This window comes from Phasianus colchicus, chromosome 18 (assembly GCF_987193195.1).
Source record: "Phasianus colchicus chromosome 18, bPhaCol1.hap1.1, whole genome shotgun sequence".
Taxonomy (NCBI): domain Eukaryota; kingdom Metazoa; phylum Chordata; class Aves; order Galliformes; family Phasianidae; genus Phasianus; species Phasianus colchicus.
Genome location: NC_143453.1, coordinates 2,089,590 through 2,117,061, shown reverse-complemented (window position 1 = coordinate 2,117,061; position 27,472 = coordinate 2,089,590). Strand labels below are relative to the sequence as shown.

At 52.9% G+C, this 27,472-nt stretch overlaps 1 protein-coding gene across 4 annotated transcripts in view; it reads left to right on the top strand.

Annotated features, from left to right (window-relative positions):
• Positions 1-25,667, top strand: part of NOS1 (nitric oxide synthase 1) — a 53,445-nt gene extending 27,778 nt beyond the window's left edge. For 2 of the 4 annotated variants that reach the window (XM_090152537.1, XM_090152535.1), the window contains exons 3-29: positions 541-673; positions 4,621-4,758; positions 4,892-5,037; positions 5,313-5,475; positions 6,188-6,279; positions 6,437-6,578; positions 6,902-7,041; positions 7,412-7,586; positions 7,762-7,863; positions 8,774-8,968; positions 9,794-9,879; positions 11,759-11,903; positions 11,987-12,091; positions 12,477-12,535; positions 14,369-14,485; positions 14,594-14,768; positions 15,373-15,511; positions 16,486-16,564; positions 17,054-17,247; positions 17,914-18,083; positions 18,321-18,531; positions 19,183-19,270; positions 19,553-19,674; positions 19,999-20,147; positions 20,458-20,652; positions 21,083-21,201; positions 22,084-25,667. In XM_090152537.1, coding sequence (XP_090008663.1) covers positions 541-673; positions 4,621-4,758; positions 4,892-5,037; positions 5,313-5,475; positions 6,188-6,279; positions 6,437-6,578; positions 6,902-7,041; positions 7,412-7,586; positions 7,762-7,863; positions 8,774-8,968; positions 9,794-9,879; positions 11,759-11,903; positions 11,987-12,091; positions 12,477-12,535; positions 14,369-14,485; positions 14,594-14,768; positions 15,373-15,511; positions 16,486-16,564; positions 17,054-17,247; positions 17,914-18,083; positions 18,321-18,531; positions 19,183-19,270; positions 19,553-19,674; positions 19,999-20,147; positions 20,458-20,652; positions 21,083-21,201; positions 22,084-22,099 — 3,595 coding nt within the window. In that variant the 3' untranslated portion in view covers positions 22,100-25,667. Of the gene's footprint in view, positions 1-540; positions 674-4,620; positions 4,759-4,891; positions 5,038-5,312; positions 5,476-6,187; positions 6,280-6,436; positions 6,579-6,901; positions 7,042-7,411; positions 7,587-7,761; positions 7,864-8,773; positions 8,969-9,793; positions 9,880-11,758; positions 11,904-11,986; positions 12,092-12,476; positions 12,536-14,368; positions 14,486-14,593; positions 14,769-15,372; positions 15,512-16,485; positions 16,565-17,053; positions 17,248-17,913; positions 18,084-18,320; positions 18,532-19,182; positions 19,271-19,552; positions 19,675-19,998; positions 20,148-20,457; positions 20,653-21,082; positions 21,206-22,083 lie in introns of those variants that run through there. The other 2 variants (XM_090152536.1, XM_090152538.1) reach the window with 2 other exon arrangements.
• The last annotated feature ends 1,805 nt before the right edge of the window (positions 25,668-27,472 follow it).

The following is a 27,472-nucleotide window of genomic DNA, read 5'->3' as shown; positions in this document are numbered from 1 at the left end:
GCCGTGTGGGCGGGCTGCCTGTTTGTTTGCACAGATCCACCCAGGTACAGCCGCTCGCACCCGCCAGCGTTTGCAGCATCCGTAAAGGTCAGGGAGAGGAGAGAGCGCTGCCTCTCCCTCCTGGGAGCACCGACTTTTCCTTGGATTTTTTTCTTTTCCTCCACTCATCAACACCAACCGCTGTCTGCAAACACATCTGATTTTGCTGCAAGGCTAGAAATGTGCACGACTCTCCTTCTCCAAACTCTTTGTTTGCTCTCTTGCTTTCTTTCGGGCAGTCTCTGACATAACCCCACTGGGGCTGGTGTGGTACGCTGCAGGGCACCAAGCAGGTGCAGGTCTCCTGCAGTTGTGCTTTGGTTTCCCTCGCAGAGGTGATTCATCTTCTTGGCCAAGGCAGAGCGTTCCTTCCACTCCCTCAGCACAACTTGTGAGTTTTTGCTCCTGTTTGAAGTTGCTCCATGAGAACCCGGAGCAATCACAACTCTGATGCTGCTGCTCATCCCCAGCCTGCTCACCCCACTGGTTTTAACCCTCCAGTTTCAGGGAAGGGGAGAACAAGCTGCAGACAGCCTTCCCAGCTCAGATGGAGAACGATCGTGTCTTTGGTGACCTGTGGGGGAAGAGCAATGCGCCCGTGGTCCTCAACAACCCCTACTCTGAAGCAGAGCAGGTAAGCACCCGCCTTTTGTGCTGCTTTGGGAGGGGATGGGTGGTGGAGCAGGGACCCTTCTGGCAGGCTCTCACCCCACGGATGGCCTTCAGGGACTGTTTGGGTTGTCATGAGGATCCTTAGTCCTGAGAGCTGATAGTGTACTGAGCCCATCTGGTCCAGCAGCCAAATTCCCTATAGCTTGGGCAGGGGAAGGGTGCCCCTCATCCACAGTGCCAAGGTGCAATGGGAGCATGGCCGGGACATGTCTCCCAAATCTCCTTTGGGACCATTGTCCCTTTCATAGGTAAAAAGTTGAGCCTCGTTGTTAAGGTCATTCTGATTTATATGACAGCAATTCAACACAGCACTTCAGATTACGTGTTGTACCGCACCTTTTCATCTCCTGATGCTGCATGGACATAAATTCTCAGGCTCCCTTGCCAGAAATGGATTAACTCCCACTTGTAGCGAAGCCAGGGAGAGGCAGAATTACCCCAGGGACAATGTGATTTGCGTGAGCATGGCACAGCCTGCGTGGTCAAGTGTGTGTCCCGCTGGGATTAACCAGCCATGGGTCAGGACATGGGGACCAAACCAGGGATTGTGTGTTCTTGCCCGCCCTCTCCCTATCAGGATGACATTGTGTTCTCCAAGGGAGGGAAACAAAGTGATTTCATGGTCACATGAAATCTGAGAAAATTCTGAGAAAATCAGCATTCCCTCAGCTCAGGAACGCCCTCAGCAAATTCCTCTGTCTGGTGCCTCTTCCCAGCTCCAATGAGCTGCCATGCAATGCTCATAGGATTATACCATAGAACCAGAAAACATCCTGAGCTGGAAGAAACCCGCAAGGATTGCTGAATCCAGCTCCTGGCCCCCCATGCAACAACCCAAACCCAACTCTATGGCTGAGAGTGGTGTCCCAGTGCTCCCTGAGCTCCCACAGCTCTGGTCCGTGCCCACTGCCCCGTGGAGCTGTGCCATGAACACCATGCAGAACCTCTCACTAACACTCAACCCACTCCCCATCGCCGCTCTATGTTCTGCCCCGCTGTCCCACGGATGGATGGATGGATGTCCCTGAGAGCCCTGGTGTCCCCCATGCTCAGTGTGCAGGTCTCAATGTCAGCTCCTAGGGACAGGTCACTGCTGTGCTCCCTTTCTGGAAACCACAACCACTCTGCCTCCTTCACTAAGCTCCATGCGTGGATGTGTCTGTTACTATAAGCACTTTATAACCTTCTGTGTTCAGAGCTTAATTCCTCTCCATGTTCAGGCTGCCAAAATCCCCAGACTTAAGCTGCTGTTAAACTCTTTATTTTCCTTCCCGCTCAATGTGCGTGCTCTCTTTTGATCCCTCTCATCCCAGCACTGTTCTGGAGGCAGGGCTGCTTCTCGCTGCCAGAAAGGGCAGTGGGAATGTTGCTGAACTTCTCACATCAAGCCAAACCCCAGCTACTTCTAAGAGCTTTAAGGCAGGATTTGTTGGAGCTGCTCAGCCAGGTGGGCAGTGCTCACTGATGCTTGTAATAAGGTACTGAAAGGCAGTTGGGCATCCATCCCTTCTCTGGGTCTGAACTTTGGGTTTTCTTGCAAAACCACAACGTGTGCTGTGCTTCTTTCCCAGGAGCCCTAAGCCCTAGGGAGATGCACTGACTCCAGCAGGAGTGCTGTGCTGCAGCCATGCGGATTGATTTGTTGGAGCCCCAGGATGGCACAGGGGATGGATGCACAGGCTGCAAAGGAAGGGACGTGCACCAGCTCCGTGCCTGTGAGGATGATTTACAGCTCCATAACAACAAAGAACACATTTTCAGCCAGTGGGCTGATGCAGGCTAGGAGGAAACGCTCCAGCCCCACTATATCCAGGCAGCACCCAGTGTGTTCCTCCAGTTCATAAGAGTTCCTTAAAGGCTGCAGAGAGCCTGTGAGCTGCACTCCCCTATCAGTGCCCATGCTGCCCATGGAAGGTGCTGCATAATGTCTGCTGCGACGTGCACCTAACCGCCCCTCCTGAGTCACTGGTATCACAGCTGCCTAATTAAAACATGACAGCATCACGCACAGCCTCCCTGGCAGAAGCTGGAGTAATATTTGGCTCCAGCAGTGCTGTGCAGGGAAGGCATACGCCAATGGAGTCCTTCCCTGGTCCTTCTGGGTGCTGCTCACTCTTCACTGCTCTGTGCCGTGGTTGGAGGTGTGGTACCCCCACTTCTTGGGGCTTCAGCACACCCTGGGACTGTGGCCCACTTTCAGCAAGGATGCAAACCTTGCAGGTATCTGGAGGGGAAAGACAACAACAAAAAGGGAGCCATTTTGAGAGAGATTTAAGACAGAATAGAATAAATTAGAGTAGAATAGGGAAGAGTGGAGTAGAATGGAATGGAATGGAATGGAATGGAATGGAATGGAATGGAATAGAATAGAATAGAATAAAATAGAATAGAATAGAATAGAATAGAATAGAATAGAATAGAATAGAATAGAATAGAATAGAATAGAATAGAATAGAATAGAATAGAATAGAATAATTTGTTAGGCAGCCAATATCCACCAGCTTGGACTGTGCGCTTTCTTGCTCCAAGGTTGGGCTCAGTCTTACACCTGGGTTCATGGTGTGCTCTTGGGTCTCTCAATGCTCTTACAACAGCATTGTTGTCATCCTTCTGGCCCCCACTGCTTTCCCCCTGGGTCTGCTCATCAGCAGAGCAGCTTGTTCTGAAATAAGAGATTCCTCCACTGTGTGCTGGCTGTTCTTATCCTGGTCCTTTGGGGACCAGGGCTGTAACACTGGATTTATTGCTGCTGCTCCGTGAGCCATGATCATGGCAAGAGCCCAGAGCTACGCTTCACAACAGAACCACCAACAAGAAGTGAAAATCTGAAAGCAGTGCCACCTCTACACTTAAAACAAGCAAACCTTTCTGGATGGATTAGAAAAAGACACAAGCTACAGAGTTCACAGAAGAAGGTTACATCAAAATCCAGCCCACAGACCTGTTCTGCAGGGATGCAAGCCTTCAAGGGGCACCAAACCCAAGCAGGATTTGGCCCTGCTGTGGGCTCAGGTTTCCCCTTGAAAATCTCCAGCAGCAGTTATTGAAGTACACTTGAATTTGAGATGTGATTCCCAAAAGAAGTGTCTCTATTTCCCAGGACCACTGTAGATTTCCCTGCCACGATACCCCAGCAGACACAGACTGCTCTTCAAGTTTCCAAGTTCTTGGGGGGAGCAGAGCTCCACATCACAAGAACTGCACATGAGACCTGAAAGCATGCACAGACACAAGTGCTAGCAAGCAGAAGGGGCAGCCAAAGCTCACGGCTGGCCAAGCCCCTTGCTTACGTTGGCATGTAATTCAGGACGTGCCGTGTGAGTGCGCCCTGACGCAGAGCACTGAGGTGGGCTGGAGATCCAGAGCTGACACTGAAGTAATCCGACCATGCATAATTCAGCAGCCCTCCCACTTGCATAATGTATCCGTCCTTATTCCTGCGTTCTTCCTCCGTTGCTATCAAAGCAGATATCTCTCTGGCTTGCTCAGAGGTTGTTAGCTCTGTCTCAGAGGGCGCATATCTGTGAGGCTGAGCTTGGCACGTGCAGATCCTGAGCAGGTGATGCTCCTTAAAAAGATACATCTCGTACACTTCACAGAGGTATGTCCTCCACTGGGAAACTTGAACACAGTGTTCATCTCAGTCACTTCTGTTTTTTAACTCTCCTCCTACAGGTCTGGCTGTCTGGTGAGCAGAGATGAATTCTCAATTGCACTGAGAGTTAGTAGCTCCATTGCAAATTCTCAAATGCTGCCAAATAATTTGGATCGTGCACCTTTTCTCACTGCACCGCCACCAAGATTTAAGCACAGGCATTCACTAACAAGAGACACTTCTTGCTGTCGTGGCTTTTCCTTGCATCTCCTTGATGAACATTAACCTTGTGCTTTGTCTTCTCCATTGCCCAGCCAGCACCATCGGGGCGGCAGTCCCCGACGAAGAGTGCAGCAAATGGCAGCCCCTCCAAATGCCCACGGTTTGTCAAAATCAAGAACTGGGAGACAGGCTCTGTGCTCCACGACACTCTGCATCTCAAGACGGCAATGGTGAGTAGGGTTGGTGGCACTGCCTAAAAGTTATCTGAACATAGATGAGTGGATCACAGTGCTCCTAAGATGTTTTTTTGCTTGGAAATACAGAGCTGGATGTAACCATGCTTGCCTCCTTTTGTTCTGCCAGACCACCGCATGCACTGAGCAGATCTGCATGGGCTCTGTGATGACCCCCAGCCAGCATGTCCGCAAATCAGAAGACACCAGGCCAAAAGAGGAGGTGCTCCTCCTGGCTAAAGACTTCATTGATCAGTACTACTCCTCCATTAAGAGGTAAGTGCTGGCCAGAGGAGAGGCTGCTCATGCTGACCTTTCACTCTTGCAAGTCAACACAAAGACCGTGGGGCAGCTGTTTCTTCATGGAGTTGCATTCATAGCACTTGCTGTGTGCTTCCACACAAAGGACTGATCTCTTCCATTTGCATCTGGCCGCCTGTTATCTGAAGGCACACACGTGTGCACGTACATGCTCCCAAGAGGAGAGCAGCAGGACTCTGCCCTCCAACCACACTGGTGAATGCCATCTCCTCCACTCCTTGCCCACACAGATCTGGCTCCAAGGCCCACATGGAGAGGCTGGAGGAGGTGACCAAGGAGATTGAAGCCACCGACACCTACCAGCTGCGGGACACAGAGCTGATCTACGGTGCAAAGCATGCCTGGAGGAATGCAGCCCGCTGTGTGGGCAGGATTCAGTGGTCCAAGCTGCAGGTGAGCACCACAGCAGCACAGCCTGCAGAGGATATACTGGGGTTTTGGAGAAACGACTGGAAGCTGGCACTCTGGAGAAGTGTACCTGTGGTGCAGAGATGCTATGGCAGGAGACGTTTGGGTCCATGACATTTAGACTATCTGGAAGCTAGAGTAGGATCTGAATTAGTGATCTCCAGTGGAATCTGGTGGCAGGGAGCTGGTAGGCTCCTTTGAAACCCAAAGCATCGTTCAGATGTTGTTGAGCAATTCTCAGCAACAGCGCAGCCTTCGGCTGGTTCTTTTAGCAATTCTGAACCTTGGGGATCCATTTCTGTATGATGTTGGCTTCAAGCCTACTGCTGAGCCTCTGTTCTGTTTTCCTCACTCCCTCAGTGTCCTTCAGACCTCTCAATTTCAGCCTTGAGTCATGATCTACAAGAAAGAACAGAAACCAGAGCTGCAAGAGGATGAGCTGGGTTGAGAGTACTGCACTGAGGAAGCTTTTGCCTGAGCAGGAGATGAATCTCCTCTCCAAAGCAGGAGCATCTGGATCAGATGTCCAGCTGTCATAAAGGGGGGGTGGGGTCACATAATTATGGAGCTCTAGCTACCTAACATATCAAAGTGGCCTCCTGTGGGTCTTCCTGTGCTGTGTTCCTTCTGCCTGACTCTGCCTTAGGAGCTCAGCATGCATCCTGTAGCACCACCACTGCTGCTTGCACTCTTTCAGGTGTTTGATGCTCGAGACTGCACCACAGCCCATGGGATGTTCAATTACATCTGCAATCACATCAAATATGCCACCAACAAAGGGAACCTCAGGTGAGCCACCACTGGGTCACCATGGTTTCTGCGTCGGGATGCGTACCAGCTGCTGTACAGCTGGAGAGTCTGACCTGGTGTTGGGGAACTGATGATGCTCCCCGTGCTGTACTGTGCCATTTCCTCGGTGCTCACGAGTGCTGCCTCTTCCTCACAGATCTGCCATCACCATCTTCCCACAGCGGACAGACAGCAAGCACGACTTCCGCATCTGGAACGCACAGCTCATCCGCTATGCTGGCTACAAGCAGCCCGATGGCACCATCCTGGGGGACCCTGCCAACGTGGAGCTGACAGAGGTACCAGTGCCATGGGGCACCAAATCCTCACCATGGGGCACCACGGGGCTGCTGGGGACACACAGTGGCTCTGCCATCCCAGGAAGGTTCTGGGGCTGCTGTGTGCATCAAACTCCCCCTCTGGTGCTTGGTGTGTTTTCCTCTAGGTATTTTTCCAGGAATAAAAATGTTCCCATGTATGGGTTGGTTGTGATGGGCAAGCCCATGGCACAGCTCACTTGGATGGAGATCAGTGCTCAACCCTAAGGATTGAGTCCCTGCTCACAGCACCCAAAAAGCAGATGGCCTGCAGGGACTTCTGACCCTTTTTGTTTTGGTCGTAGATCTGCATTCAGCAAGGGTGGAAGGCACCGTACGGCCGTTTCGATATTCTGCCTCTGCTTCTCCAAGCCAACGGCAACGACCCAGAGCTCTTTGAAATCCCCCCAGAGCTCGTGCTGGAAGTGCCCATCCGGCACCCCAAGTAAGTTAGAAGGGCTCAGCTTTTCTGGTTTCACCACAAACTATCTCCTGTGCTTGGCTTGCATCTTTGCATCTCCTTGCCATGGTTGGGTGCTTGACTACTCCCGCTTCCAGATCTTCCTTCCTCCCAGATGGAGGTGACCTGGAGGTAGAAAGCATGTGTTCTTGTCTCAGGGCTGGTTTCTCTTTGCTTGAAGTCTCCCAGAACTTACTTCACACTGTAGCAGCCCTAATGTCTTCCATAAGGTAGACACCTTCTCCAGGAGATGTTCTGCTCATGCATCCTTTAGCCTAGTGGGTGCTACCAAAGATACCTCCTTCATCCCCCTGCCAAATGTTGCTGATTGCCTGACTCTGTTGCATCCTGGCAGGTTCAAGTGGTTTAAGGACCTGGGCCTGAAGTGGTACGGTCTGCCCGCGGTGTCCAACATGCTCCTTGAGATTGGTGGCTTGGAGTTCTCCGCCTGCCCCTTCAGTGGCTGGTACATGGGCACAGAGATCGGCGTCCGGGATTACTGTGACAACTCCCGCTACAACATCCTGGAGGTAATCCCTCCTCAAACAGGCCAGATGCTTCTGGCTGTGAGGTCACTGGGGCACAGGGACAGTGCACCTGAGCATCCCTTGCAATAGATAGCAGTTGGGTTCTTCCTCTCCTGGTCCTTATCCCCAAGCAGAGATCCTCACTCCTTGGCTCACCTCCTACCATGCTTTTTTGCAGCAAGTGGCCAAGAAAATGAACCTGGACATGAGGAAAACCTCCTCGCTGTGGAAGGATCAGGCCCTGGTGGAGATCAACATCGCTGTGTTGTACAGCTTCCAGGTGCGGGCACAGCAGTGTTTGACAGGCCTGGGCTGGCCTGCAGGGATGCAGGGATGCAGGGATAAGGTGGGACATGTATGGAGAGTCCTGCACAAGGACAGCAGCAGTTGATAAAACTGAGCTGAAACTGTGCTGTGCCTTCCTCATTTTGAGCTGTTCCAGGAGCCTGCAGTGAAATTTAATAATCTCTCTGCCCTGGATGTTGGAAAGAGCACTACCATCACCTGAGCTTTGCTTATGCAGAGGGAGGGCCCCGAAGGGCAAGATTCACCCCTTCTGTCCTGCTGGTGAGGCAAAATTAGGCCCAGATTCCCCCACTCTTGCACTTAAAGGTTGAGTAGCAAAACTGGTCCTTGGCCACTCAACTGCAGAGAGTGGGAGCCCTTCCTGGAGCTGGGTCAGAGCTGTGCCAGCAGTTCTGAGAGCTGTCCAGGGGGCTGTGCAGGATGATGCTCCAGACTATTTTTCCCATGTTGGTTCTTGCTCAATCTATGTCAAATAAGAGGAGGAGCACCCGTCCCCTAGCATGGCTGCTCAGAAGGGATGAGGGCAGGATTGCCTGGTGTCTGTGCTCATTGGGAAGATCAGGGTTAGCAGTCCCCTTTGTCACCCCCACTGTCCTGCAGAACCGTGGCAGTGAGCCTTTCTGGATGGCTCCTGGATTCACCTTAGAAAAAAATGTTGACTTCAGAAGCCAAAATGAACATCCTTAGCTTTGAAAACTTCTGCTCAGCCATTGCTAGCATTAATCACTGGTAGCATTTCCATCCATTGCATGGAACACCTGATGCACACCCCAGGCTCTGCTCCTTGGCCTGAGCCCTTTTGCTGAGAATGGCTCCATTTGGCTCCCACCCTTCGGGTAGCATTAACCTGTGGTTGTCTGCTCTGCTTTCTACTCCCCCACCAGAGTGACAAAGTGACCATTGTGGACCACCACTCGGCCACCGAGTCCTTCATCAAGCACATGGAGAACGAGTACCGCTGCCGTGGGGGCTGTCCTGCTGACTGGGTGTGGATCGTGCCACCCATGTCTGGCAGCATCACCCCAGTTTTCCACCAGGAGATGCTCAACTACCGCCTCACACCCTCCTTTGAGTACCAGGTACCTTCTGTGTGCCCAAAGGAATAACCAGGAGCAGGGTGGGAGCCAGGGCTTGGAAACTGGGGGATGCAGGAATGAGAGGGATCCCACCCAGTCCCCTCACCAAGTTGTCCATGCAGGCAGCAGTGCCCATGAATGAGTTGAAATGACCTCCCGTTTGCCTGAGGTCTCAGCAGGCTGAGCAGTAGCTTGCAGTGCTGCTGCTGGAGTATTTAACACTTCAGACCATGGGAAAAAAGGGCCCTAAGCAAATGCTCTCTCATTAGCCAGCCATCTCTGCTTTGCTGGCTTTCACACAATGTGACCTTTAGTCAAGAGCCCTCAAGGAACAATCAGAAAACAGGAGCAGGCTGTTCATTTCTGTAAGCAATCCACCAGGAACTCCGATGATTCCTGGCCCTGATTACAGACAGCCGCCTGCGAGGGCACTGAATTAGCTTCTGTGCTCTTGTTCCTTGCTTCAGCTGCCTCCCCTTCCCAGAGGGCCTCTTAGAAAAAGAAACCTGTGGGCTGGGAAGGGGAAGGACGTGTTCACATTGCCTCTCCCCTCCTGGCCCTGCCTGCTCTGTCCTTGTGGCTGGTTACTGCTTGTCCCAGAGGTGGGAGGGCACTTGGCCAGATGCTGTCAGGAGCCACCGAGGTTTTATTAAACTGTAATTTTCTGTCCCCTGAGGTCTCTGGGGAGCTGTACAAGTGATAAAGCTGGTTAAGAGGCCAGCTGGTCCTCCCGTTTCCAACTGGGGGAACTCAGTGCTCAATGCAGTGGGTACAGCACCTCTCCAAGCTTTGAGCACTGCCCACAGCTGCTGCTCTTCTCCCTCCTAGCCCGACCCCTGGAACACCCACATCTGGAAGGGAGTCAATGGGACGCCTACCAAGAAGAGGGCCATCGGCTTTAAGAAGTTGGCAAAGTAAGTACAGCGGGCAGCAATTGCCTGGCGCCGGTTCTGCTTTGAGGCAGCAAGCTGAGGGGCTGTCAGCTCAGGTCCAGGCTGCTGAAGGGGGATGCTTGGAGAAGCAGGAGCCCTTTGAGAATCCCTATAGACCTTCAGAAGGCATGGCCAAGGGAATACTGGGTGATCCATGCAGACTCTTCCCAAGCTGGTTCGCCCTCCAGTAAAGGTGTTCTTCAGTGCTCAGGAATGGCTTTAGCATGTCTTGGGAGTTTATTACCTGCTCCTCCTTCCTCAGCCTCCCTGAGCCATGCAGACACAAATAAAACGCCATTTGTGTCCATATTTCTCCCACTACTAACTACTCAAGGAGCACTTGTCTCCAGCACAAGTCCAGAACTCTGAACGACCCCATTGCAAGGAGCAGCACAGTAGGACTTCCTATTCCTGAAGAGCCTTCCTGCAGGCAGCAACGGCTCAGGGCCAAGCTGAGATTTGCTCTCCACGGCTGGCTGACCCCCAGCTATGGGTCACACAAGTCCCTGTCCCCTGCCAAGGCTCCCAGCGGGGGTGCTGTGATGAAGCATCCTTTGGATGCCTTGGCTGATCCTGATCCAAACGCTTCCCTGCGGGCCATCAAGGCTGGGGCTGCCCCGGTGCCCGTGGCCAGGCTGCCAGGTGGCCTCATGTTGTTCTCCCCACACCTTGCTTTGCCGTGCCTCCGCTGTCAGTTTGTTCCCACTCTTCATCTGTCGCCTCCCGGGAGCTGTTCTCCATGGCGCATCCATAACCATGATCAGCAGCTGATGAATGCACTCCTGGGGCTGACACTGGTGCCTGGGCCTGGGCTGCAGCCCGGGGCTGCCGGGGGAGCAGGAGATTAATTGAGCCATTGAGTCAGGAGGAGCAAAGCTTTTATTTGTGTGTGTACCGCTGATAAATGATTTTATAAAAATGTGAGCGTGGCAGGTAATTTGAAAAAAAATCTTCTCCATTGTTCCCAATGCGGGGGGGAGGACAGGGTGAGAAAGAATTATCTTTGCAATTCACCATTAATACTGCCTGGATTGGAGCTAAGCGGTTGAACAAACGGCAGCCCCAGCCCCGCCACCCAAACTCAGTGATTATGAGTGGCCCTACAATAACACACCAAGCTCAGTGCCCCAGTCTGCAGCCCCACACTTTCCCACGGCATTCTCCCCTGTCCCTGTAATGCAGAAACATGGAGCCAGCGTTCCTAGTGCTGCATCACCCCACCAGGACTGGCAATGCTGTGACCTCTCCGGCTCCTCTGTCCTGCTGTCAGAGCTGAGCCCGCAGGGAAAACCAGAGCAAACGTACCCAGTCACGATGCAGCCACAGAAGGCGGCCGGCGAGACACAGCTCTGCCAACACAGGGACAAGTGTGTGGCCTCGGAGGGCTGCTCCACTGAGGTCATGGCATTGGTGGAGCACAAAGCAAAGGGACTGCAGACAGCTCTGACCATCTCCGTGGCTTGGGGCTGTGTGGAGCTCGGGTGCTTCTGCTGGGCGAGTGCACATCCCCCAGCCAGGTGGCATTTAGAGACATGGAGAGATGCTCCTCCATAGCTTGGGCACTGCTTGCTTGCTTTCCAGCTGCTCCCTTTGAGGTTATCTTCCTACTGCTGTCCCTGAATCTTCTGCTTCTCCATCCCTCACAAAAAGCCCCCCCATCCTTCAGCTAGCATTGCCCATCCCAATGCTGCAGATCATTGCTCAAAGCTCTTCCATAGCTCCCACTTGGCACAGAATAAAGTTGCTGTGTTTCTTAAGGCAGGTTGCTTGTTAATAAGAAATAATGTGGTGTGAACAGCTTGGGCTAGAGGTGCCGACAAGGCAACATGCTCCCTCACCAGGATTTACTCTTGCTTCTCAGAGCTGTGAAGTTCTCAGCCAAGCTGATGGGACAGGCCATGGCCAAGAGGGTCAAAGCAACCATCCTGTATGCTACAGAGACGGGGAAGTCACAGGTCTATGCAAAAACCCTGTGTGAAATCTTCAAGCATGCCTTTGATGCTAAGGTGAGTGCCAGCCCCTGGCCCAGGGGTTGGTGGTGCAATCACAGCAGCTTTGGAGCTCCTGCTAATAGCTCTGTTGCTCCCAGGTGATGTCCATGGACGAGTACGACATCGTGCACCTAGAGCATGAAACCATGGTCCTGGTGGTCACAAGCACCTTTGGCAATGGAGACCCACCCGAAAATGGAGAGGTAGTACAGTGCAAGTCTGGAAATCCAGGAGGACATGGGCAGGGTCACTTTCTGTGAGCTCATCCTGCCCTCAGACAGCCCTCAAAAGCTCTGGGTGCTGTGCAGTAGCAGTTCTGTGCCTAAGTCCCCTCCAAATAGAAATACCTGTGCATTCCCCAGTGAGATGTAGCCAATCTTGTTGTTAAATTCATCCCATACAACTGATGCCACCGTAACTGCCACCAGCCCATTTGCCAGAGTGCCATGACCTCATACACCCCATACAACAGCAGTACACCTGCTTAGAATGGCAGGCAGAGGGTGAAGATGCAGCCCAAGTCGCTGCTTTGTGTCCTGCACAGGGACTGGAAAAGTTGATGATCTTTTTCCTTTATCTTCTCTGTAGAAATTTGGCTGTGCCCTCATGGAGATGAAGAATCCTAACTCCAACCTGGAGGAGAGAAAGTAAGAGCACCCCAAATCCCTCTCTTCTCCCTCCATTTTCCTCCTTCTAGAACAGAGTGGGAAATCAGTCCGGGGCATTGGATGTGCCTGGAGAAATGGGAAGGAGCAGGGGAAGGTAGCAGGGAGGACAGAGCACAGGGTCAGCATGCCTACAAGTTCCAGCTTGTGGTTGGGGTCTAGGAAATCTCTCTTTAGGGCTGTGTTGGTGCAGCATGGGGCTAGGTGAAGGCAGCAAGCCAAGCAGCTTCCAGGAGGATGAAAGCTTCTGTTGGTTGTCCCAGTCAGCTCTAAACAAAATTTAAGGGACTGGCAGGAGGTTCTGACAGCCGGAACAGCCTGTGGCTGGGTTATCTGACAGCAGAGGTGGTCAGAGCCCTGCAAACAGTCACCCATGAGGGCAGATTAAAAGGTGAGAGCTATTTCATCTGGAGGAGAGAGAAATGCAGCGTGGTAGCAGATTTCACATACGGGAAAGGTGACTGCAGAGGAATAAATTACTCCTGATGCCCCCCCCAGAATGGGCCAAGGGGTCATGGCTCCGGATGGCAGGAGATGCTGACGTTAAGCACGAAAAAAAGCTTTTGCAATGAGGAAAGGCAGAGAAGGAGAGCATGCAGGGGCAGCGGCAGACTTGTGTCTGTGGGAAGGGGTGGGGGAAGCAGTTCCTTGAGCTCCCAGCTCCATGCAGGGGATGCTGAGAGCTCCCAGCAGAGATCAGGGCCCTCTGAGCCATGCCCAGACCTGCACCCAGATGGGGAATTGGGGTTTCATGCCCATCCAAACCATCACATAACCCCAGATGGGGACAAGACCCAGGGGCAGGGCAGAAAAGTGACTCCATCCATCTGGAGCAAAACAGGTGAGCACGAGGAACAGGGCAGAAGAGGTCTGGGCAGAAAGCAGGCGGTGGTGGAGCACAGCTGGAGCAGCGCTTTGCGACCCAGCGTTATTTTCCTTGGGGTTGTCTCCTCTGCGTGGCGTGCCGGGCGCCGGAGGTCTGCTGTGACTCATCCCCACACTACTGTTTCGTTGTTCAGGCAGTATATTTAGAAACTCTTGTGTAGAGCAATTTCTGAAGATGGTTCAATTCAGAAATACTTCTGCTGTTGTCAGATTTTTTTCTGCGCTCCCCTTCCCCCTCCTCGTCCCCTCCTCTCTCACTCCCCTTTTTTCACTTCCTATGAATGGAAAAACCTTCAGAATGCTTGCTCAGGCACGTGCCTGACCTTGTGCACGTCCAGGGAAGGGCAGGTAAAGCCAAGGCTTTGTCAGCTCCACATGGTTGGTGGCAACATGGTGGCCAGCGCATGGGTCAGCTCATGGGAGGTGACCAGAGGACCCAATGGAGCACAGAATCATAGAACTGTGGAATCACTAAGGTTGGAAAAGACCTCTAAGACCACCAAGTCTAATGGTTCAGCTGGTCCATGTCCACAAACCGTGTCCCTAAAAACTTGCAGGTGTAGCACTGAGGGACATAGCTTAGAGGGCATGATGGGGATGGGTCAACTGTTGAACTTGGAGGTCTTAGAGGTCTTTTCCAACCTCAGTGATTTCACTATTCTATGGTTGTATGATTCTTGAACACCTCCAGAGGTGGTGTCCCCACCACTTCCCTGGACAAAGAGTAGTTCTAGCTGGAGATATGCATTGTATGGGGTGCTGTCTCACTTTTAGCAGGGTAGGCATTTTTCTACTACATGCTCATGAAACGTTGAGCGTCAAGCTTCAGCCTGCTCTGCTTTTGTCCCCTCTGGAGCCCAGTTCTATTCAAGCAATGGGATTTGTCAGACCTGTCACCACTGCAACACTCTCTGCCATTGCTCTTTACAGGAGCTACAAGGTCCGTTTCAACAGTGTCTCCTCCTACTCGGATGCACGGAAGTCCTCAAGTGATGGCCCTGACTCCAGGGACAACTTTGAAAGTACAGGACCCCTAGCTAATGTCAGGTAAACAGAATGGGGAGGGAGGTGGTGAGTCCTGCATGTCCCTGGGAGCAGGATGGGTAGATGCCACTGTCCCCATGCTGCAGCCACAGCCGTGTCCTCTCTCTGCAGGTTCTCTGTGTTTGGGCTGGGTTCACGGGCATACCCCCACTTCTGTGCCTTCGCACGGGCAGTGGATACCTTGCTGGAGGAGCTGGGTGGGGAGCGGATCCTGCGCATGGGAGAGGGGGACGAGCTCTGTGGGCAGGAGGAGTCCTTCCGCACCTGGGCCAAGAAAGTCTTCAAGGTAACCTGCCTCCCTGGTGCTCCAGTGAGGTGAAGTGCACGGGGCCAGTATTTGCACAGCCGATGCTTAGAGCTGGATTGAAGCCTTCTCTCCTTCCCTACATTTGGAAGCCCAAGAGGGACATAGGTCATCAATATTGAGATTCTCCAAACTTAGACGTTTCGTGGAGAGGGCGCCCCAACTCATGCCAGTCTCTTTAGCAGAGTCTGTTGTAATGGGACAAGGGGAAATGGTTCCAGACTAAAAAAGGGGAGATTTAGACTGGATATAAGGGAAATTTTTTTTACAGTCAAGGTGGTGAGGCAGTGGCACACGTTGCCCAGAGAGGTGGTGGATAGCCCAAGATCAGGCTGGACAGGGCTCTGAACATCCTGGTGGAGCTGTGGGTATCCCTGTTCATTGCAGAGGAGTTGGACCAGATGGCCTTTAAGAGTCCCTTCCAACTCAAATGATTCTATGCTCACAGCCACTGGTACAGCCCTACACCTCTAAGACCTCCATCCCCATGTGTCATCTGTGGTCGGGGTGGGTCAAGGGGCTCTTGGGGCTCAGTAGGGCACTGCAGGAGGCAGGAGGGCTGCTGAGAGCCTGGTGCGTGCTGTAGGCAGCGTGTGATGTCTTCTGCGTGGGAGATGATGTCAACATCGAGAAGGCCAACAACTCCCTCATCAGCAATGACCGGAGCTGGAAGAGGAGCAAGTTCCGTCTCACCTATGTGGCTGAGGCCCCGGAGCTCACACAAGGTGCAAAGATGGGGTGACCCAGGGGATCTGGGGCAGGCAGAGGGGGAGATGTACTGGGAGCAGTGGGAGCAAAGGACCAAAGCTTTTTACTCATTCCCTGTCTTCCTATGTTACATTCCCACTGTTTCAGTCTTACTTTCTTCCCAACCTGTTGTGGTTTAACCTGGCATAGTGATGCACAAAATAATTGCTCACCACCTGCCGACTGATACTCAGCCAGTCCCTGAGCAGTGGCTGCTCCCCTGGCCAACTCCCCTCCATTACATAGTTTTTCACATGATGTCATATGGTATGGAATCTCCCTTTGGCCAGTTTGGGTCAGCTGTCCCAGTTCTATCCCAACCCATCTCCTTTGTCCCCCAGCCCCTCGCTGGCAGGGCAGTGTGAGAAGCTGAAACATCCTTGGCTCTGTGCAGCACTGCTCTGCAACAACTACATCGATGTTGCTTTCCCCTAAATCCAAAATATAGAATCATACCAGATACTACGAAGAAAATCAGCTCTGTCTCAGCTGAAAGCAGGACACCCTCAAACACCCAAGGATGAATTTGTGATGACCTCAGGCCCCTTTGATTGTTCCTTGCCTGTTTTTTTGCAACAGAGATGTTGAGCTCTGAGCTTCTCTCACTCCTCCTGACCCCTTTTTGTGAAGCACAGAGCTGGAAACCTGGGAACTTTCCAAGCTGGCCTTGTCCAAATGCCGCTCATCCGAGCATTGCGGTGCAACGGCAGGGCCAGCCCACCGACACCTGGCCCCTCAGCATGGCTCCTGCAGCTGATGCTCTGCCGCACTGCCCTGGCGCTTCCCAATTCAGCCACCTTGCTGCTGGCACCGGCAGCCAGGTCCTGTCCCCACACCTTGTGCAGGTGGTGGCTGAGCCCTCCCTGGTCCTTCGCAGAAGGGACACGTGCTGCGTCCCCCCCAAGGCTCCGATGCTCTGCTGTGTCTTTTCATGGGCTCTTCTCCTCTGCAGGGCTGTACAGCATCCACAAAAAGCGTGTCTATGCAGCCCGACTGATCACACGCCAAAACCTGCAGAGCCCTAAGTCCAGGTAAGAAATGTGAGCATCCCAGGATTGCTGGAACCAAATGCTCTCACAGGGCATCCAAGCACCTGTACATGTGGTGCTGCATGCATCCCTGACCCCAAATGTCATGTTTTGACACTACATTTGTGCAAATCATGGCTGTGTGAGCCAGGGAAAGGGTATGTTCTGCTTTCCTCTGTGGTGAAATCTCAGCCATCATGTAGTCTCCTGTCTGAGAATGGAACAGGCTGACCCAGAGCTGTGGGGGTTCACAACCCTGGTGGTGCTCCAGGACACGGATGGGGCCCTAGGCAGACTGAGCTGGTGAGGGCAATCATCCCAGGGCAGGGTTGGGTTGGATGATCTTTAGTGTCCCACCCAACCCAGTCATTCTATGATTCTCTGAAGGCAGGTTGCTATGGTGCCCAGCATCACATCTGTCAAGGATGTCACTCAGCAGCTCTCTGTTGTTCTCCCCCAAACACCATCCTGCTTTCTCTCCCTTCTCTGCAGTCGCTCAACCATTTTCCTGCGTCTCCACACCAATGGCCACCAGGAGCTGCAGTACCTGCCTGGGGACCACTTGGGTGTCTTTCCAGGGAACCACGAGGACCTGGTCAATGCCCTGATTGACAGGCTTGAGGATGCTCCTCCGGCCAACCAGCTGGTGAAGGTGGAGCTCCTGGAGGAGAGGAGCACAGCTCTAGGTGAGCACATCCCTAGTCCCTACATGGAGGTGGACTCTCCCCCTACTCATCCCCTACGATGGTCCTTGTAGCTCCTCGGGGAGGTACAGGTTAGGGTTAGGGTTAGCCTCAAGGAGGAATTTTCCCATCTCATTGCATTTATCGGGATTGGGAACACCTCCTTCCATCTTCTGCTGCCCAGAGCCATTCCTCCCTCTTTCTTAATGGGGCAAAGAAAGGGTTTGAAGGCTGAGCAGGGACCATAGAGAAGAGGTTTCCTTGTTCTCCAGACCAAGGCAAATATGCTAAAGGTGCTAATATTCTTATAGAAGGAGCAGTGCCTGGGATTGGAGAGATGAGCTATCACATCTTGATGGACCACTCCAATATTCTGGGAATGAGCCCAATGCCCTACTGCCATGCATGGTGTGAGAGGAGGTGGAAAATAGCATGCACTCAGAGTGACCAAAGCTGAAGGTGCTGGAGTATCAGATTCCGTATTTGTACTCATGGCACAGCATCTCACTTGTAGCACGAAGATATCTCTGACACTTCTTTCTGGCTCTTCATCACTCACTGTCTCAGAGCTGAGCAGGGGGGAATGAAAGCAAGGATTTATCCCCCCCTGGCTCCGCTGACCCGTGCAGCTCAGCTGACCCATGGTTGTGCTGGATTCCCTCCTGGCAGGCGTCATCAGTAACTGGACAGATGAGAACCGCATCCCACCATGCACCATCTTCCAGGCTTTTAAATACTATCTGGACATCACCACCCCTCCCACCCCGCTGCTGCTGCAGCAGTTTGCTTTGTTGGCCACCAGTGACAAGGAGAAGAAACGTCTGCAGGTCCTTAGCAAGGTAAAAACTCAAATCCCAGTTGCAGGGGCTCGCAGGGGTTGTTTCACTTCTGGAGCAGACTTCCTTCACTTTTACATGTGGCAGTCCCAATATTGATTAATGACACCCCAGGGTGCAGACCTTCCTCTTCAGCATCACCTTGTTTAGTTGCTCAGTCCTTCAGCTCCAGATAAAATAAATTTCTGGGCACACAGAGGCCGATGCTGCAGCCCTCCCTTCCTCTCAACCTGGCTGCAGGGCTTGCAGGAGTATGAGGAGTGGAAGTGGTCCAAGAACCCCACGGTGGTGGAAGTGCTGGAGGAGTTCCCCTCGGTGCAGATGCCCTCCACACTGCTGCTCACACAGCTGCCCCTGCTGCAGCCCCGCTACTACTCCATCAGCTCCTCCCCGGAGATGTACCCTGGAGAGGTCCATCTCACCGTGGCCGTGGTCTCCTACCGCACTAGAGGTACCAGGCTCAGGCAGGGGGCAGAGGAGGTGGGCTTGGAGTGGGGAATAGGGAAAAAACATTAGCACATGGGCAAATCCATACGGGCTTTGACTGAGAGATGTTATGTAAAAGCCTTTCTACCTGCTGCAGCAGTTAGATGCCTTCAGCCTGTGATACTGCTGTCACATGGCACAGAGCAGGGCCATCCACCTAAGGGCAGCCTGGCAGACTTGGCCCAGACCAACCAGTAACTCTTTGCTCCATGTGGGACTATTCCATTGCCCATACCAAAGTCCACGCAGCAACTAACAGCCAGATTTTGGTACCAGTGATGGCTCTGAGCAGCCCTGTTTGTGGTGTGCATGGGTAGAGACCATTGATGCCACCACTGAACATGGGAGAATATGCTGGCCATTCACTTTGGGCTGCCAAGGACAAAACTGAGGGCTTCCAAGGTATCATGAAAATCCAGCTATTCCAGGTCTGACTCCTGGGGGAGACTGGGATGCAAGTGCCAACCCCCTCCCAAACTCATGGGGATGGATCAGAGATTCTGACGGGCAGTGGGTTTCTGGGTGCAGGAGGAGACGTAGCAGGGAGAATTTCAGAAAGGAAAGAGACTTCAGTACTGGCTGGTATGCTAAGTGCAGCCCTTCTCTTTCCTCCTAGACGGAGAAGGCCCCATCCATCACGGAGTCTGCTCCTCCTGGCTCAATAGGATCCAGAGTGACGAGGTTGTGCCCTGCTTTGTAAGAGGGTGAGTGACCCAGGCAGGGGGTGAAGGATGGGAGAAGAGGGTGAAGGAAGACCCTTGCAGAAGAAGCTCTTTCCCCCTGGTCCTTCTTTGCAAAGCACCAAGGGAGCGGAGAAAGCAGGGCTGGCTTTGTGAACGCATGGGTCCCTCTTGCATGCTCTCTTCTGCACTAAAATGTCACTTTTGGGGATTTCAATCCCTGCTTCTCCGAACAATGTTTCAGCTAGCAGAGGCAAGGCAGGAAGCATCATGCCTGGCTTTAACTGATGTCTTCAACACACGCAGGGCTCCTGGGTTCCACCTGCCCCAGGACCCCCAGGTGCCCTGCATCCTCATTGGCCCCGGCACCGGCATTGCCCCATTCCGGAGCTTCTGGCAGCAGCGGCTCTTTGAAATCCAGCACAAAGGTAAGCTGACACTTCTTCCTCCTGCTCCTCACCCCAAGCAGCACTCATAACCCTGGGCTGGTTGGGGCCCTGAGCTGGCCCAGACCTCCTCGAAGGGGCTGCAGACTTGGAACGCAGCCCAAACTCCCTAACAATCTCCCTATAAAACTCAAAGTTTTTACGGTTCTATGCACTGTAGCGTTGGATTGGTTTGTTGTTTTCTTAAGGATGTTTTGGCCCTGGTGGGCTGCTCACATGGGCCTGCTGGGGTGGCTGGTAGATGCAGTTTGCAGAAAGGGATGCTGGTGGTCTGCAGGCTGACAGCTTCCCCCCATCTCTCCCCAGGCCTGAAGCCCTGTCCTATGGTTCTGGTGTTTGGATGCCGGCAGTCCAGGATTGATCACATCTACAAAGAGGAGACGCTGTTTGCTAAAACTCAAGGTGTCTTCAGAGAGCTGTACACAGCCTACTCCCGGGAACCGGACAAACCAAAGGTGCTGGTGGGTGCTGGGGCTGTGGGTGGGAATCCTCAGCAGAACACCACATCCTCCCCACTGCAACCCCATGCCAAGGGCAGCAGGACGGTGTCAGTCGGCAAGGCGATCCAGAACCAGCAGAAAAAAAGTGCCAAATGAAGCTTTGCTGCTCACCCGTCTCCTTTCTACCTCTTTTAGGGGTGCAGCAAGGCACAGGTTTGCTCTCCACAAGAGGCACTGGAGGCAGCTGGGGCTTCCAGAGCTGCCCAGAGCATGCGGGTGGAGGGGATCAAGAAGCTGAAATTAACTCTGCTCCCCCCTCTTACAGAAATACGTGCAGGACGTGTTACAGGAGCAGCTGGCCCAAACGGTGTACAAAGCACTGAAGGAGCAGGGAGGCCACATCTACGTCTGTGGGGATGTCACCATGGCTGGGGACGTCCTCAAGACCGTTCAGCGCATCGTGAAGCAGCAGGGCCAGCTGTCAGTGGAGGAGGCAGGCACTTTCATCAGCAAGCTGCGGGTGAGTGGTGTCCATGCCCTGCACAAGATCCTGCCCCGGGCACTGCACCTGGTGCCTTGTCCTGCAAAGGGGAAGCACTGAGGTGATGAGCAGCTCCTCCCCATGAGATCTTCCGGGCAATCTTGTTGGGTCCATTCACTACACTGAGTGCCCGCTGTCCCTCTGTCACTGCAGCAAGGTAAAAGGACAAGCTGCGGGTCCCCTGCTTGTCTCTCCCACATCAGGGCTGCCCGATGCAGCATGACCTTGGGAAGGTTGTGTCTCTGCCCCTCTGCCCTCCCTGCCCCTTCAGCTCTTGTCACTGGCCCCACAACACCTGGTGTGTACTGGGGACCTGCCCACCGCCCCGCAGCCTTCTGTGACACAGCAGCACCAACTATTTGTAAACCTTCCTCTTTCTCCTCTGTTCCTCTCCCATCCTCACTCTCAGGATGACAGCCGGTACCACGAGGATATTTTTGGAGTCACCCTGCGCACGTACGAAGTGACTAACCGCCTTAGATCCGAGTCTATTGCATTCATTGAGGAGAGCAAAAAAGATACAGATGAGTGAGTTGACATGTTTATTTTAACCCCTGCTCTGGTCACCAAGTGTGTGGGCTGTGGGATGGGAAAGGAACTTTTAACTTCTGCACATCTCTAGCCCTAAAGAGTGGCTGGAAAAAAGACATTTCACTTCTGCATGTGTTGCAGAGACTGCTGCATGGCCATCTCTCTGAGATAGCAGAGAGAGTGCAGGCAGCTGCTACCATGTTGGGGGGTACCCATGTTGGAGCTCCAATTGGGAAAGATCTGGAGGCTTTTCTGTCTTCCCTCTCTGGAGAAAACAAGCAAAAGAAGTAAGAATTGGTGCCATGAGGTATCTGTGCTCTGTCACATCCTGCCATGCGCTCAGCTCTGTGCTGAGGGACTCTTCCCTTAGTGAGCAGGATTATTTAGGATGAGGGATGTGCACGGATCTCACTCCTCATCCTGGCTTTTGTCCTGGCATGCAGTCCTGGCTTCCCAACTTCTGTGGTACTTGGGAGGAATTTTGCTCCAATGCACTGCACACACCAGGGTCTGCACTGTGTAAGGAGAGCTGCCAGTTCCCATCTGTAGGGAGGGTTAACGAGTGCCCACCTCACCCAGCTGCCACGGCTCTGTGCATATCTGCAACAGTAAGCAGTCCTCTGGAGGGTCGTATGGGAAGATCACTGCCTTTCCCTGGCTGTACTGCCAGATGCCCTGTGGGGAGGTACACAGGAGAGCACAGTACTCTGGTTTCCAAAGAGACCCCTGAGGAGCCCACCCTGCCCTCCTGGAAGCAGAGGACAATGCTCCGGAACGGCTTTGCTCTGCATCAGCTCTACTCATCCCGCATTAGGGCCACATTACCCAGCAGGGTGCTCAGCTGCTTCCTCTGAGCCCTTTCTGCCCTTTCCCTTGCAGGGTTTTCTGCTCCTAACTGGACCCTTCGCCCCAAGGGATGCCCAACCAGTCCTGGCACCTGCTGCCCACTCCTGCCGAGGGCACTGGGTTTTGTATTTCACGGACACAGTGGCTCCTTTTCCGGGGAACTGCCCATGGAAAGCGCTCTGTCTCTTGTCCTGTTGTTGTGTCATGATGATGATGATGATGATAATTTTTATTGCCTTTTCTTCCTCTTTCTCTTGCTCTCTCTCTTGTCCTGTGGTGGTTTCTTTTCATCCCCTTTCCCTTCTCCTGATCTCCCCATTGAAGTATGATGGCTTCATAATTCGCAGTGGCTCTTAACAGAACTTCCCGTTTCTCCATCCTCTCACGAGGGCATTTTGCAGCTGCATGAAATTATCATTTTTGTGACCATTTGCGTTTTAGTGTTTTGGGGGCAAGCAGAGTGGCAGGGGCTGGGTGCTGGCTGGCTCTTGCTGCTTTATGGGATCTGGGGGCCGTTCCCTCAGCCCCAAGCTTGGGGCTTGGCTGAATCCTGGCATTTTCTTTGCTTTCTTTTGGGCTTGTTCAGGCCTGGGCACGAGCCCACGGCTGGGGGAAGTCAATGTGCCATGTCCTTGTGCCTGTGAACTTTGGTCATCCCCACCCAGCCTGGGTGCAAACGCATCTGTATCGAGCCAGAAGGCAGGACGTCTGCAGTTCACATATCGTAGTTTCTCCTAAATGCACTCTGCGCTGTTTGCCTCCTTCTCTGCTCCCCGTTCCCCCTAAGTCTCTCCTTTTGCTCAGTCCCCACTTCTGCTGGCATGAAAGTCTTCCTGCTGAAGAGCAAGCACTGAACACACAGGCTGATGTCTGTGCTAGGGAGAAACTTGTAGCAACGAGTGCTGCTTCGCCTGGCTGTCCTCCGAAAGGCTTTGCAAGAGATGTGCAATCTGCAGCTGTGATGCTGGGGGCAGAGATTCAGCTGCATCCTTGAGCTTTGCAATGTGAACGCTTGAACCCTCTCCCAGGTGAGACTGGAAAGCCACAAGGAGGGAAGAGAAGCAGCTCCAACCCCGGGTGCAGGAGCACCTCCATATGGGAAAGCAGAACTTGGAGGGCTACAAAGGCTCCCACCACCTGGTCCCTGCGGAGGCTGTGTTGACAGAGAGTTCCTGGAAGCATGGAGAGCACCAGTTCCACCCTAGTGCAGTGCTGTGAGCAGTTCTGGGACAGCACATCCCAACCCCACTCATGGCTTCGGGAGCAGCAAGCGCCAGCATGGAGTGACCTGCCTGCCAAATAAATACGTGCAGCATCTTGGTGCAAGCCTGTCCCCTCATGCAGGCTGTGTGCCACCTGCCAGCAGCACGAGCTGTCTCTGCCAGGACGACTCGTCGACCTGGAGGTGAGATGGGCTGCAAGGCTGCTGCGTGACTCTGGGCTCTGCCACGCTCACACCTCAGCCTGGCTGCAAAACTGCAGCCCCACAAATGAGCCGTTAGCACTGTCACAGAAAGGAATCGGTCCCTTTAGCAGAGGAGAGCTGTCAGAGAGGTAAAGCAAGCACAACCTTGTGCATCCTTCTTCCCTCACCCCCCTTCTCGCCCTCAGGAGGTTTTGTCCTCCTTCAGTGCAGCGTGAGGGGCTCTGGGCAGCTGCAGCCCTTGCTGGAGGCAGGGACATGAGGCTGGTGCAGGAGCTGATCCTGTCCTCCTGTCCCCACTTTGCTGCACTGTGAACTGAGGCTTGTGTGGAACAAAGCACCCGCACCAGAGGCAGCAGAGGGCTTGTTCAGGAGCTGTAATGTAGAGCTTTGCTTTCAGAGGGCTCGGATTTGCTGCCCTAAGACCAAGTGGGGACAAAAAGAGCTGCATGAGGCTTGTAGCTCCCTCAGCTCGTGGTGCAAGGCACGCTGGCCTCCCTGGCAGTGCAGGTGTCATACACTCAGCCCGCTGCCCTTTCCTGCTGCTTGGCCGGCCATAGCTGGGACCATCTGCAGCCTCAACTCCCTGGGTGCTTGAAGCAGCTCCAGCTCAAGAGCCAGGTGGGCACCAGAGACCCAGATCTCAGTTTTGCTGGTCCCAGCAGCGCACTTTGCAGGGCATGAAATGCGAAGGAATGCTGCCACAGTGTGGCCAGAGCCGAGCTTGTTAAGATGGCAGTTGCAAGGCTGGGTTTGTGGCACTGCCTGGGGACTTGGGGATGTGGAGTTGAATGCTGGACATGATGGGATGAAGTGCAGCCCCTGGTCCTCCTTTAGGGCCTGTGCCCCAATCCTAGGGCAGGTGGTGGGATGAGAGAGTTGGGTCCCTTTTTTGCTGGGATGTGAGAATTCAGGCAGGCGTCCTGCTGATGGGAACCAAACCCCTGGCTCTAGACCTGTGTACATACTGCAAACCTAGCCCTAAACCCACGTCCCATGGCTGCAGAAACAAAGCTAAAGAACAAATTCACATCACATCCCTGCCTTGATTCTGATTATGGCTCTAGACTCTGTGCTCTGCTCCTACTTTTAATAGAACTGGTGACACAATCTGAAAAGGAGGGTGTGCCCAAAGAAATGCCCTTGTCTTCGTCCTCTTTCCAGCTCAACCTGTGTTGTTAGCAATTAGTTTTTTCCAGTCCTGCCTTCTGCCTGTATTGCTTTAACATCTCCCATCTGGAAGTCCTGTTGCTGTTGCAGTCTATGGCTGAAATGAATTTGGCTTGCTCTTCCTGTGCCCCAAAGCCTGCCGTCTCCATCTCCTGCTCTAGCAGATACCAGTGAAAGCACTGGGAAGCACAAAGGAGGGAACAGGGCGTGTGCCTTGCCTTCAGTGGGACTTCCAAAGGGGCAGACAGCTTTGGCTGTCTGAAGCTCAGTGGTTAGGTGAGTCCTTCATAATCCTTCCGAAGAGAAATGCTGCTTGAAGGGCAGCCGGCCTGCCTGGCTCTGCCACAAAAGTCCACAGAGCTGCACATCCTGCAGGACTCCGAGCTGCCTCTCCGCTCCCTCTGCCTCAGCAGGGCTTCTCACAAGCCAAACTACTGGTAATTTTGATTCATTGCATTTTGTTGAGTCAGTCTCAGATGTCTTAACTCCCCCTTCGTCCTTCTAACCTGCGAAGGCTTCGCGCTCCCCTTTGAGTTTAATTTTCTCCCACAGCGCAGGGAGAAATAAACCTGTGGATCTGCTTTATCATTCATTCCACAAATGTGGCTCTTCCTAGTTGTCTAGACTCTGCTCATCTCAGTGTGACATGTCTGACACGTGTGTGTAGCCACGGTATCTCCATCACGCACAAACAGCAGGGAGTGCTGCACACTGGTGCCCTGAGCTGCCCAGGGTGTCACACCAGGATGGACCATGCCTTTTGGGCACTCAGGTCACAAACGTCACTGCTGGCTGCTTGCTGCCCTGCCCCATGCAGCTCCTGCAGCAAGGGGACACAGGACCCAATGGGCTCCTGGCCCAACCCAGTGCCCCAGTCCCTGTCCTGGAGGATGCCCACCACCACTGCCTGTTTTGCAGCAGTTCTGCTCCTTTTTGCTCCCCAGAGATTAAACACGAAGAGGGTCTTTTCTAAATGGGAGATTGGATTTTCAAGATGCTACTATCTCCTGCTCCAGGAGATACCAGTGAAAGCACTGGGAAGCTGTGCTTTTTTTATTTTTTTCTTTCTGCAGAGATTTTAATTTGTAAGTTTCTCAGATGTCCACAGAAAGTTATGTACCAACTTGAAAATTCATGGGAAATGGTTCTGTGTTTTCCCAACCTGCTGTGTCCATTAGCAGGGGAAAATAAGTTGTTCGTTCAGCACAAGGGTACCTGCTGCCTGTGTTGTTGATGACTTCAAAGGTTTCATCTCCCCAGAAGGACTGCTTAGGAGTTTGCTGTTCTTCTTTCTACTGCTATCTATGAGAGACAGCGGGAAAATAATGAGACTTCTCTCATCAGGATCAGACTTGCAAAGACAACACTTCACAATCATCACTGGGTAGACCTAAGATCATTGTGCTGGAGGAACCAAGGCAGTTGCATCCATATTGGCCAGAGAAGCAGAGTTTAAGGCTGGGCAGCCATGCTCCCTGCCCCTGTCCTGAGCCTACACTTCTCGGTGACAAGCAGGGGACTGCATCCACACTCTGTGTCTGTGTATGTCTGGGAAAATTGCAGTGAGCAAAGTGATTGCTCCTGTGAAGAAAAGGAGATTTGAAGAGACAGCAGCCACACGAAGCTGTGTCTAAATGGGACTGCTTTGCTGGTTCTCTTGCTGTTAGCATGTAATGCCTCTCACCTGACACAGGCTCCCTGCACCACCTCCCCCTGCAGATCCTTCCTGTGTCCCCCCCAGCCCTGTCTGCCTGTCCACAGCTGGGTGAGGGCAGGTCCTCGGGATGCCAACAGGCTTGTAGTGCCTTGTGCTAGGAAGAGGTGCTGAGGGTGCCCTCCTGTTCCTGCTCTCTTCAGAGCTGCTCCAAGCTCACAAAGACTGGAGGCTGAGAGGAACAGCTGACTTCATTTCACAAGTGAAAACCTTGGTGGGTAAATTCCTCACGGGATCACTGAGAGCAGGCTATAAGCCTTGCTGTGCTCTGCAGTTTTCTTTTGGTGGGGCTTCATAGTACAAAGTACATAGTACAAAGACAGGGCAGAGTGTGGGTCCAAATTGGACACCATCTTCTGCACACACTGCTGATTGGTGAGCACCTACCACAGTTTGAAGGCCACATTCTCATTATGCTTTTTAGAGAAGGCTGTGTTTCTGATGAAGCCTTGTGGACATATGCACTAACCCTGAACCCAAGCTGCTGCCTCCTGACATAACTCTGAAGCCATTACAGACCTTTGATTTATACCTATGGGGAAGCTATGGAGAGTTCCCAGCATTTTTGGAAGGAAATTTTATGCTCAAAACTAAATTTTGTTCCTACCTTCACTGGGGACCAATTCTCAGCTTCAGAATTGCTCTGATAACTTTGCAATTGCTTTGGTAGCTCCAGAGGGGAGTGCAGTCTCTTTACAGAACAGATGGAGACACACTTACAGGACCATTCAACTTTGCTGTAGCTCTGTCTTTGTTACAACAATTTCCTCTGCTATAACAGGAGAAGCAAAATCTGGACAGCACTGCACACTTGGAAAATTGAATTCACAAACTCAGACGAAGTTGGTCTTGCATCTGAGTCCTTCCAGATACAAAATGCCTTCCACAACCACTGGCTTCTGTGGCACTGGGGGTGTTCAGCAGCTTGCAGGATAAGGCTTTCACAGCAGCAGCAGTTTCATAATGGCAGTATTTCTGTGCGTGTCAATCTGCACTTGCACCTGCCTGCAATGCATGACTCTAGTATTCCATTTGAAATCTACCCTCAACAGGGAGATCTGAGCTCTAGCTTCTTCCCTATGGTCGTGTGTATTTAATAGGAATTCAGGGGAGCT